Here is a 12,603-nt window from a genome sequence, read left to right as displayed (position 1 = left end):
ACAGGATAACCCTATGTAACAGGGGTGTTGTAAGCCATTGTTTCTCAGTTCTGAACAACAGATTAAGTGATGCCACCATTGTAAGCACTGGCAAAGGAACCCAGAAACCTCAAATTTCAATCCATGTTTCTACAGCTTCTGTCTGGGATCATTTGCTTTATAACCCGTCTAGTTTAGCTGGGCTCTGTGCTGCCTCTGGCAAGCAGAAGGATGGGAAGGGAGGGAGAAGAGCTGAAGGGTGGCTATTAGCCACATCACTGGGGAAAGAAGGTCACCACCCTCCTTATTTTAGTAACTTGCTATTTCAGTGTAGCCAAGGAGCTCAGGGCTGCATTCACAGCTCCCCTTCCCCCCCCCTTTTATCCTCTCAACAATCCCGTGAGGTAGATTCGGCTGAGAATGTGATACGCCCAATGGGCTTTGAAAACAGACGAGTAGAGGAACCGAGGCGAGAACAAAGAGAGAGAAACGCTCCTCAGAGACTGCTGTTGGGAATAGGGACCCGTTCCTCATCCCCGCCTATAGTGCTGACTCCTAATGTAAGAACGGCGGTCTGAATCGCTTCCCTTCTCGCAGGCTGAGTTTGGCTCTAATGTCGAACACATGAACACTCTCGCGCTACCTGCTGTCGCTCCTCCGAGTAGCACGCAGCACCACAACTCCCACGCTTCATAGCAGCGCTAGTCTGCGACAGACAGTGAGAAATCCTTACGACCCCGCCCCATAACCTCCCCACCACGTGGTAGGAAAAGAAAGCAGAGTCACACATATTCTGAACTTCCGTTATCTTTCGAAGGCGCCATTAATCAAACTTCTCTATACAGTACTGGTGTGGCATCGTTCCATCCCTTCGCATCTCTGTGGTGATCCACTCTACACTGTGTAGTAACTAGCTCAACGTATCTGTGTGCAAGTAAATGGAGCACACACGCCGCATGTCAGCGTTTAATTGAACGGTGTTTTTGGGTATCAGAGAAAGCAAAGGAAATGGGCAATTGTTCAATTAGATTTATATTTGCGGAGACTTTATTTTCAATAGAGGACCCTTTGTTTATTTCAGACTCTCAGCTTACCCTGCTCACATGTTATGAGGATAAAATGGAGAGGAAGGAGAACCATCTTGAGCTCAGTGGAACTGTGAGATATAAATGTAAAAATAAATAAAAAGGTAAAGGTGTCCCCGCACTCGTAGTGCGAATCGTTTCCGACTCTTAGGGTGACGGAGACGTTTACTAGGCAGACCGTATATATGGGGTGGGATTGCCAGTTCCCCGGCCTTTCTTTACCCCCCAGCATATGCCGGCTACTCATTTTACCGACCACGGATGGATGGAAGGCTGAGTGGACCTCGACCCCTTTTACCGGAGATTCGACTTCCTCATTCCATTGGAATCGAACTCCGGCCATGAGCAGAGCTTTCGGCTGCGTTACCGCTGCTTACCATTCTGCGCCATGGGGGATCTGCCGTAAAAATAAATAAATAAATATCTGGTGAGGCATGCACAGACAATTAGCGAAAATGAAGTCACATGAAATACCTGCATATCTTATCCATGTAATAAAACAACACGTTTCTGCAGTATTGGAGTGAAGAGCCATATCTGTGACATTGTCCTTTGCCAATAAAAATCGAAGCACTGCCTTTAAAGTTGTATTACTAAACAGTTTCTGAAAGCAGTAAGCATCTTATCACGCTGTATGTGCCTACTCAGAAGTAAATTGCACCAAGTTCGATTGAGCTTACTCTCAGGTCAGTAAGTAGCTGTTCCTTTTATGGTTCCAATGAGAAATAGTTATGTCTTCAAAAATAACAAGGAAACTCTGTGTAGAGTTTATTTGTCACATCCTATGTCTTTTTTAAGTTGTAAAAACAAAAGTCAAGGCATGAGGGACAAGTATGCCCCTATGATGCACTGGGTCGCAAAATGGTCAAAAGCGTTCACACACACATCCTGAGCCACCACATAGGAAAATGTTCCAGTTGGGCAGGGATGGAGAACTTGTGGCCCTAAAACATTGTTAGACTACAACTCTCACCAGCCCCAGCCAGCATAACCAGTGGTAAAGGATGGTGGAATTTCCTGTTTCTGCAGCAGCGGTCCTACCATGTCAGTCTTTCTGTTAAGGACTGGGGACCAGCTATAAATCTTAGCAGTGATGGTTTCAGAAAAGGGCTAAGAAATGGGGGGCTACATAATCATTCCAGAATGTATTGGAATGAAGAGATCCACACATACATTCCATAGTGTACTGGAATGAAGAGAAGCATGAGAAATAAATTAATTCTGAAGGAAGTTTCAAAGACTGATTGAGGAAGATATCAGGATGGGAAGCTTTATATATAGATTACTCCAGTGGTACTTCATGATTCCCAAACCAGTTGAAGCCACATACATACCTAAGAAGAGCCCTGCTGGATCAGACCAAAGGCCCATCTAAACCAACATCCTGTTCATACAGTGGCCAACCAGGTGCCTCTAGGAAGCCCAGAATTATTTATTATTATTATTATTTATTTAATTCAATTTTTATACCGCCCATAGCAAGGCTCTCTGGGTGGTGTACATCAAATAAAAATATATATTTACATTCAATTTAAAAGCACCTAATCATCAAATCAACAGTTTAAACATACAACAAAAATAAGATTAATCTAATAAACCCATATTAAATACAAATCAGAAGTAATTAGAGAGAGAAAAAAGATGGAACATATAACTATCTTTACAAACATTAAATACAAATACTAAAATACTAAAAATATTAAAATGCCTGGGCAAAGAGGAAGGTTTTCACCTGGCGCCGAAAAGATAGTAAAGTAGGTGCCAGGCATACCTCGTCAGGAAGGGTGTCCCATAGTTCAGGGGCCACTACTGAGAAGCAGGACCTGAGTGCAAGAGCAACATCCCACACATGATCTGCGGCAGCTATTATACAGAGGTCTGATACTGGGGTTAATATAAAGCCAATGTGCCTGGTAACTAAGCATTATCCTCCATGAATTTGCGTTTTCACCTTTAGGGTCACTCAAGTTGACAGTCATCACTACATTTTACGGGAGTGAATTTCATAGTTAAACTACTGTTTAACTATGCTCAACATCAAAGGCCCTTCTCCAGATGCCTACTCGGAAGGAAGCTCAGAGAATGGCAACAAGGGAGAGGGCCTTCTCAGTGGTGGCCCCCAAATTACGGAATGATCTTGTTGATGAGGTGCGCCTGGCGCCCACACTGTTATCTTTTCGGCACCAGGTCAAGACTTTCCTCTTCTCCCAGGCATTAGCATGTGTTTTAAATTGTTCTAAATTGTTTTTAAAAGATGTGTTTTTAAATTTGTTATTTGTTTTTAATGTTTTTTGTTATTGTAAACCGCCCAGAGAGCTTTGGCTATGGGGCGGTATATAAATACAATAAACAAATAAATGTGCCTAGGATGGATTTATAACGATTGCTAAATTGTGAACTAAGTGCTTGATGTTCACAATCATCTGCTCCGATGGGCTTGGAGAGACCCCACATGGAGCCACAATGAGCATCCATGCTTGGGAGGGGCTGAGGTTGGGCCTCCTCCTCTTGCTGCTGCTGGCCATCCAACTACCTCGTGCGGATGGAGACACCGGTGAGGAAGATTTGGAGTGCCCCCCCTTGGAGGCAGGTCCTCCTGGCCACGGGACCAGTCACTGGAGCTATGCAGACAATGCAAAGTGGGCCTCTGATTTTCCCTATTGTGGGGGTCACATGCAGTCCCCTATCAACATCAACACAACGGCCACCCTCTTTAAAAGGTAAAGGTGTCCCCGCACTTGTAGTGCGAGTCGTTTCCGACTCTTAGGGTGACGTCTTGCGACGTTTACTAGGTAGACCATATATATGGGGTGGGATTGCCAGTTCCGTCCCCGGCCTTTCTTTACTCCCCAGCATATGCCGGGTACTCATTTTACCGACCATGGATGGATGGAAGGCTGAGTGGACCTCGACCCCTTTTACCAGAGATTCGACTTCCTCCTTTCGTTGGAATCAAACTCCGGCCATGAGCAGAGCTTCGGCTGCGTTACAGCCACTTACCACTCTGCGCCCATCCTGCTCTGATCACAACTTGCCTCCCGGAGAGATGCTCCGGCTTCAAAACAATGGACACACAGGCCCATCAAGGCTTGAGTCCTGGAGCCTTGCAGCCAGCGGGCACTCTCACCGCCCTCGCCCCTCCCCCCCCCCCCCCCATGAAGGAGAGGCAAGAGAAATGTCAGGACGCCGCACCAGGGGAGTGATAACCTTTTACCTGCTTGTCACCCTCCTCTATGGTCAAGATAATTTCAGTTTTCTGACACTTTCATAGAGTGGGGAGGGCGACTTCCTTTGGTGAATTCTGACTTTTATATTGTGTTTATGTATATGTTTATGTATATGGATATTATGTATTTTGCTTTGTAAATTAATCTCGTAGGTATTTTATTGTACCTTGTGTATTCTATTGTAAACGACCTTGAGATCTTTTAGATAGTAAGCGGTCTATAAATGGAAATAATAACAATAATAATAAATATGCTGTGCGAAGTACTTCTTTTTGTCTGTCCTGCATCTCCCAATGTTCGGTTTCATTGGATGACCCTGGGTTCTACAGGTAGAAAAACTATTCATTTGTTCCGCTGTAGGCATAATTTCATGCAGCTTTGTCACGTCCCCCTTCCTCGCCTTTTTTCCAACTAAAAAGCCCCCAGTGATGTAACCTTTCCTCAAATTTATAACTGACCTCAATGGCCTTAAGACTGCAATCCTATGCACATTGAGGTTACAGTTCTATACACTTACCTGAGTAAGCCCCTTTGAATTCGATGGAGCTTACTTCTGTGTATGCATGTATAGGAATGCAGTTACTTGGGAATAAGTCCCACTAAACTTTTATATCTGCATAAACAAGCCTAACATACTGATGTGACAGATATTATTGTTGATCTGTTTTACCGCATGCGTTTCTAATTTGCTTTTATTCTGGTTTGTAAGCCACCCTGAGGACTCAGCTATACTGAGAGGACAGCATGTATATGTCCCAGATATCAGTAAATAATATCTGACTGGGTGGGTATCAGTATACCCACTTTATGAATCACGGCCAGCGCGCGAAATCTGCTGTTGCAAGAATGATTAATCGTGTCTCGGCTCTTCCGGAAAAAGCAGCATTGATAGTTCTGAACGCAACGCGCCACCAACTCCCTCTCTAACCTCCTCCCTCTTTTTTCTTTACAACCGAATTGGTTATTCCAGTCCGTTGGGAACGTTCTTATCTCTATGGTTTGCGACGGCGTTGTGGCTGTGACGTCATCCGGAAGCGTTCGCTAGACCGGCTTGGTTCAGCCCACTGAGGGCAGCGCGTTCTTTTCGGCAAGCAGGCGATGTTCTGTGGTAGATCATGGCTCCCGCCACTGCTGCCTCCGCTGTGCAGCCTCCAGAGATTCAGTTCGCTCAGAGACTGGCTGCGAACGAGAAACGGATTCGAGATCGGGCACTGAAAAAGCTGCGCGGCTACATCACTCTCAGGACTCAAAGTGTGGCGAGTAAGATGGGGGGAGCACGTGGTGTTTGTGGGGCAAAGCAGCATGCCATGCTAAGCGTTCAGGTTGCGTGGCGAAAAGGACAATGTGTGTGCATGTTATAGAAACACCCGTGAACAGAAGACCGCTCTCCTGAAGTAATGGCAGGAATGGGGACGGCAAGGCTGGCTTGAGGGGCACATAATCATAAAGGCGTAGGGTGCTTAGAATAAGGGTTTGTTCTTCGTAAACCCTTTAAAGTTAACAAGGTTAAAGTTTTCTTTAGAGAAATGTGATAAGTGAATGAAGTAATGGTGTGGTTGTAGTTAAAGGGAAGGCTCCACTCTTTATTTATTTATTATTTAATTTATATCCCGCCCTTCCTCCCAGCAGGAGCCCAGGGCAGCACTCTTTCAGACCAAAATAGATATGGATTATCTGTGGGGATAGGTATTGTTGTAGGGCAAACTTAAAAAAAGTTTCTTCTTTCTCTAATGCACAATTTATTTTTGGTGTTTCAGGTAGCTTTAGTCAAGAAGAACTACTAAAAATATGGAAAGGATTATTTTACTGTATGTGGATGCAGGATAAGCCCCTGCTGCAGGTATGTACAGTCTGTGTTAGAATGTTATAAATGCAATTTCTATGGATGGAATTCTCTGTATGTACATGTGCTGCCCAGTCCTATTAATGTATATTTGAAAATGGAAATGGACTGCCTTCAAGCAAATTCCGACTTATGGCGACCCTATAAATAGGGTGTTCATGGTAAGCAGTATTCAGAGGGGGTTTACCACTGCCTTTCTCTGAGGCTGAGAGGCAGTGACTGGCCCGAAGTCACCCAGTGAGCTTCATGGCTGTGTGGGGATTTGAACCCTGGTCTCCCAGGTCGTAGTTCAACGCCTTAAGCATTACATCACACTGGCTCCTGGCAGTAAATCACATTTGTAACATAATCCTGTGTGTGCCTACTTAAAATTAAATCCATTTTCAATGAAATCTATTTATAAAAAGGTGTACATAGAACTTCAGCCAGAATTTTGACTGTTTTAAGGAAGTGGACACTGAATTGCAGCCTTATGTCCATATATTTGGCTGTCAAAGCTGGACTGTATGGCATTAACTTATTTATAATATAACAGGAAAAACGGAAAAAAATAAGAATTTGCCTGCAATCCTTTAGTCATTTACCAGGGAATGAATCCTGTTGAACTCAGATGGACTTGCATATGAGTAGACATGTATAGAATCACACTGTAAATCTCTGTGCAAGTAAAATAACAATGAAAATATTAAGGTGAGTTTTTAAAATCTAAGCTTGCTAAGAAAAAAACTGTTTTAACAGTTTATAGCCAGCAATCCGCAATATTAAATCAAGAATTGGTATGAGAAATATGTGCTCCAGCTTCTAAAGTCATAGGCGATGCACATATTTCAAACCCCTCACTTCACAGGGTATCAGAATAATGTTAGTGATGGTATTTATTATACAGTACTTCTTAGCCTGCAGAGTGGTTGATGATTGTAAGCTTAAGAGATGGCTTATTACTGATATTCATATGTAAACCACTTTGGGAGCCTTTTTTTCCCGTTTAGCTATTGGGTGAGGTAAAAATGCTTTAAAATAATCTTGTCCATTCTTGCAACAAACTAGTCAGAATCATCTTTTGACTGATTGGGATGAGGTATGTAAACTTTCTCATGTCCATACAGTGAATTCATAGATGAAGCAGAATTTGCCCCAAATGGACTCCGAGTTCAACAGTTGAACTGCTCTCGCCATCAGCTTAATTGATGATTTTCAAATAAAACCTGCAGCTGCATAATAACATTAGCCTGTCTACCAACTAAAGCAGGGGTAGGGAACCTGTGTCCATCAAGGTATTGTAGGATACCAGTTCCCAACAGTCCCAGCCTCATTGGCCAACAAGTAAGGAATTATGGGAGTTGTAATCCAACATCTGGAGAGTCACAGGTTAGCAACCCATGAACTAAAGAATTCGCTGCTGATGAATCATCTTTTACTAAACCATAAGTGTCAAGTGAGGTTCTGAAGAACTTAAAGTTGAAAAGATGAAAGCTGTCTCTCTCTCTGTTAGAAAAAAGCACTCTAATATTTTCTTTTTTGTTCTCTGTTACAGTAGGAGACTAATGTATCACAACCAAAATTGCCTTTAAAAATGTGGTCGAACCTGAGTCATGCCATTTGACATTTGACTCCTGCTAATTAAAATTGGTCCCTACCAATTAATAAGTTAAAGCTTTAGCTGGCTGATTTACTAATTAAAGCAAGTAACCTTAGTATTTTGTGGATACAGATACATTGGTTTAATAGGAAGGGCCATGCAGACTGAAAATCTAGTATAGGCATGTAACTTTTGATGAATATTTAATGGAAATTTGATTTTATTATTTTCTAAGCTGAAATTCTTGAAAATAATGTAATGCATTAATATTATGCTTCTATATTATTAGATAGGTTTCAGGAGCAAGCTTCTGTACATGCATACTGTAGATCAGTGCTTTAAATGCTTATTTGTAACTTCAGCTTTTGAACATGTATGCTTCTGTTGGAGCTACAAGGGTTGTCTTTCCATATAGCTAATACTTAATCTTGTTTAACAGAAATTAAGAAATTTGACAGGCAATTTTATGGAACATTTCCAAATTCCAGTCTCTCTTCGGGTAGTAGAACGTTCCCAACAAAGCCAAGTGTGTTGTGGCAGAAGAAAGGAAATTCAGTATAAGCACTTAAATCTCCTTCCCTGGATCAGTTTTATTCAGCAGTGTCTGGGGGAGAGAGAGAGCACAGCATTACTGTCGTCAGGATTGGATAGAGCAAGGCAACTGTGTGTGTACCTCCAGGGCTGCATCTATCAAACTGGAGCTTTCTCAACCTCACTCTGCTCCACCCTGGTGAGCCCAGTGTAACTGGTGAGGGGAACCACTCTACCCCCCCCTCGCATGTACCACTGATGATTTTATTTGTGTGTTTTTTACCCCAGCATGCTACAGTGACTGAGGTAAAAACAAACAAACTCCATCTACAACAGTTGGAATTTGGGGATATTTTCCCAAAAAAACATTTGTAGAGGGTGGAAAACTGTTAGTGATAGTGGCTGAAATTTGGGGACTTGTTTAATACTATGCAGGTGTAGATCTAATTATGTGTAATTCAGCAATGAAGTGTGGGTAAGGAGGTTCCTTGTGTGTTTGTCTGTGTGCTATATCAGGCTGCTTTTACACCTGACTGGCAATAAATTTGCGCCTTAATGACAGTTAAATTGTTGCAAATTCTCAAAAACAATATGCATATTTAGGGAAGCTAAGAGTGGTTTCAGGGTTCTGGAGGAGACATATTCTGAAAAGGAAAAGGGATCTACTTTTGCAGTAGTGTTTATTAAAAAAAAACCTTCCATTTTTAGGAGGAGTTATCAAACAATATATCGCAACTTATCCACGTAATTGAGAATATGGATGCTCGTAAGTTTTTTGGTTTTTTTCCTATACATTCAGGGGTTTCTAGCCAATTTTGTTTGTTGTGCTTATTGGTATATTGTACAGAAGAATTAGGAGTGTTGTGCACAATAGGAAGACTTGAAGACCTGCCTTCATTTCCAGGAAGACCACTTTTGTAGTCCATGTCCTTCAAAAGCAGAGTTTGGGCAGCCACTGTTTGCATACCGTGTAACATATAAGGGGGTCCAGTAGTTACAGAGTAAAATTCTTCTGTATAATCAAACTGCCCGGAGACTCCATTTGTACTGGCATTTTTACTTTACCACAGAATCCAGCTGAGACATGTGGAATGCCAGTTCTTGCCAGCTGCACAGACACAATTTTGAGCAGCAGCCATACCACTGGAGAAACTTGTGAATTGGTCCTACTTATTGGGCCAATAATACATCAGATCCATCCAGATAAATAAATCAGTGAAGATATACTTGGAAGATTGGGCCTTAGGGAGTAGATTGGACTTGATTACTTTCTGATCCCTGCCATCCCTTCAAGGCCTCTGATTCAGCACTGCATTGATGGCTTTGTGCTTCCTTTAGTTACTGAGAGCGGGGAGATAGTGTAACTCCTCCCATTGTTCACACTGAAGTTCCTAGTTGTCCTTTGTATGAGAATATAACAAGAGTTCTGCTGGCTCAGGCCCAAAGCTTATCTAATCCAGCATCTTGTTCTCACAGTGGCCAACCAAGCAAGGCCTGAGTGCCACAGCGCTCTCCCTACTTGTCAATCCCAGCAACTGGTATCCAGCAGCATACTATCTCTGTCATAGGAACGAGCACAGCCATCATGGCTAGTAGCCATTAATAGCCTTATTCTTCCTGAATTCACCTAATCCTCTTCTCGAGCCATCCGAGTTGGTGGTCCTCACTGTCTCTTGTCAGAGAGAATTCCACAGTTTAACTATGCGCTGTGTGAATAAATATGTCTGAAGTTTGATCTGTGCTGAATCTTGGCAACATTCAGCTTTGTTGAGTGGGCCTAAGCTCTATTATTACGAGAGAGGGGGGAATGGTTCTCCCAATCTACTTGCTTCACAGCATGCATAGTTTTTATGTCTGTGTCATGCCCCCTCCCCCTTAATCACCTTTTTTCTAAATTAAAAAGCCCAAAAGCTAAGGTACAGGGAACCTTAATGTTCTTTTCCCTTCACTTTTGGAAGGTGTGGTGAAAATGTTTTGAGATGGACTAACACAGCTTGCACGGAACTTTAAAATTTCCTTTCTTTATTCCACTGCAGGACACTTGTTCATTCAGACTTTCTGGCAAACCATGAGCCGTGAGTGGAACGGAATAGACAGATTGCGCTTAGATAAATTTTACATGGTAAAAGCTGTTTCTTCTACTGTCGTTTAAAAAGACATAACCAGCAGTGTGGGGTGAAAAATCTCCCACATTTTGTAATGCCTTTCATAACATTAATTACTAACATAATTAATGAACACAACACAAGTCAAATTGGGAAACTTGGATAGATTCAAAACTCTTCAAATATAAAGTTACAATTAATATTTTTCAGGTAACTGTTTATGTATTCAGCTACTCAGGCATGTCAAATAATATGTTAACAGTGCCTTAATTTTTCCACCTTAAAATCTAAATGAAAGGAAACTGTATGCTGTTGAGTTGTCGATTGTTAGTGTTCCGATTAAAATAATTTCCAAGTAGTGCTTTGAATTTGTTTGAATTACAATTTTTGGTCATTGACTATACAGTAGGGCCCCACTCATACGGTGGGTTGGGTTCCAGACCGCTGCCGCAAAGCGAAAAGCGCCGAGAAGTGGAACATAGCCCATCCAGAAAGAGAGAGAGCGAAGCCTGCTGCTGTGCCGGCGCAAGCAGCTGTAGCGTGGGGAGCTTCAGGGGCCAAGTGCTGTCAGCTAGAGCACAACAGCTGGAGCTCCCTGCACTATAGCTGATCGATCATCTGGAGCGCGCAATCAGATGGAGCACGGGGAGCTTCAGGGACCAAGCGCTGTCAGCTGGAGCGAGGCGGCTGGAGCTCCCCGCACTATAGCTGATCGATCAGCTGGAGCGTGAGGAGCTTCAGGGGCCAAGTGCTGTCAGCTGCAGCACCCTTGGCTACAGCTGGAGTGAGCTACAGCTGATTGCGCCCATGCAGCAGCAGGCTTCGATCAGCTGGAGCGAGGGGAGCTTCAGCCGCCGTGCTACAGCTGACAGTGCTTGGCCCCTGAAGCTCCCCGTGCTACAGCTGATTGCACCTGCCCTACAGCTCCCGGAGGAGGAGGAGAAGGGGGCGGAGGACAGGGCTTGTGCCGTATTAGTGGAACACCGAAAAGCAGGGCGCTGAAAAAGGGCCCTACTGTAGTTAAGAACCCAAAACATGGCTTGAACTTCCATTAGGCAATTTAATGGTTTAGAGCTGCTTATGTGCTGTGCTTTTCCCTTCATTCAGCAGTGAGATCTGTACATTCACTCCCATCTCCATGATGCAGCATTCTCTACAGGCTAAGCAATGGCCATAACTATGGTTTGACAGTTCAGAAATATCATCAAATCATAGTTTGCAAATCCATTTCAAACCATGGCATCTGACTCTTTTGCCAGACAGTGTCAAATCATAGTTTGCTAATTCACATTGATCCATAGTTAAGCTTCCTTAATGTGATGTCTCAATTGAGCTAACAACAATGTTAGTACTGAGTAAGAGTCTTCATGTAATATTTTCTTGTTGACAAGCTTCCAGAGCTATAATTAATTTCCATGCTAAATATATATACTGAAGCTTTTGTGCCCTGATCATAAATACTAAACAAAACATATTCAGGAAATGTCCATGGTATAACTCTCCTGAGATTGTACTTTTAGGATGCAGCTGTAAGAATCATTCATTTAAATATTTTTCCCATGCCAAAAATGGTGCACATAAGAAACTATACTGTCATAGGGTGAGTTCTAGTTTGGCCATATCCCTGACATGCTAGCTTTCTATGTGCAGAGGTTATGGATTTTTCTGGTTTTGTTTGTGTAGGTGTGATTCTTACACCTACATTCTGAAGTGACACTTAATGCTTCCGAATGTGTTGATCAGTGAGGTTTCCACAGGTAGAGTTTCTTATGTGGGGGACCATTCAGATATGCTGAGATGTTGAAGTTTTGGTGGGGAAAATCAGGGTTGTATCATGTGACCACGAAAGTGTACAGCTGCTGTAAGCACAAGCACATCCCATCAACTTCAATGGAACTTCTTTCTACATAATATTTTTTTAATTTGTGGAGGAGCATAAATATTTCGTCTTGTTACTGTTGCGTAAGTGATGCTGAGGGATTTAGGCATTATGGGAAATCCCTGGTATTTTTGTCTGTTTTGTTGCATAGAAAACGCAAGGTAATTCGTGCATTTTATAATCCCACCAGATTTCCTTGCTTAACTTCCTTAATCTATTTGGGCAACAAGAGAAGGCTTTTCATCTCTGTATGTAAGAAGTTATCTTCCTATAAAAAGCTGTAAAATAGGCTGCTGTCCTATATGTGCTTACTTGAGAAATAAGCCAAATTAAAACAATGGGCCTTACTTTTGAGTACACAGGTATAGGATTGCA

The 12,603-nt window shown here is 42.6% G+C and overlaps 2 protein-coding genes across 7 annotated transcripts in view; one reads left to right on the top strand and one right to left on the bottom strand.

Annotated features, from left to right (window-relative positions):
* Positions 1-4,145, bottom strand: part of HSF2BP (heat shock transcription factor 2 binding protein) — a 50,835-nt gene extending 46,690 nt beyond the window's left edge. Inside the window, exon 1 of one of the 4 annotated variants that reach the window (XM_061627540.1) lies at positions 4,065-4,145. Coding sequence is in view for 2 of the 4 variants with exons in the window: in XM_061627537.1 (XP_061483521.1) it covers positions 623-673 (51 nt within the window). In the remaining 2 variants the exon portion in view is untranslated. Of the gene's footprint in view, positions 1-622; positions 740-1,538; positions 1,617-4,064 lie in introns of those variants that run through there. The other 3 variants (XM_061627539.1, XM_061627537.1, XM_061627538.1) reach the window with 3 other exon arrangements.
* A 1,114-nt stretch (positions 4,146-5,259) lies between these two features.
* The window catches only part of RRP1B (ribosomal RNA processing 1B), a 29,069-nt gene continuing 21,725 nt past the window's right edge, over positions 5,260-12,603 (top strand). The window contains exons 1-4 of one of the 3 annotated variants that reach the window (XM_061627535.1): positions 5,260-5,551; positions 6,049-6,131; positions 8,953-9,010; positions 10,281-10,366. In XM_061627535.1, the coding sequence (XP_061483519.1) occupies positions 5,407-5,551; positions 6,049-6,131; positions 8,953-9,010; positions 10,281-10,366 (372 nt within the window). In that variant the 5' untranslated portion in view covers positions 5,260-5,406. The remainder of the gene's footprint in view (positions 5,552-6,048; positions 6,132-8,952; positions 9,011-10,280; positions 10,367-12,603) is intronic. The other 2 variants (XR_009762782.1, XM_061627536.1) reach the window with 2 other exon arrangements.

This window comes from Rhineura floridana, chromosome 5, assembly GCF_030035675.1.
Source record: "Rhineura floridana isolate rRhiFlo1 chromosome 5, rRhiFlo1.hap2, whole genome shotgun sequence".
In the NCBI taxonomy this organism is placed as follows: Eukaryota; Metazoa; Chordata; class Lepidosauria; order Squamata; family Rhineuridae; genus Rhineura; species Rhineura floridana.
This window is presented reverse-complemented; position numbering and strand designations above follow the sequence as displayed.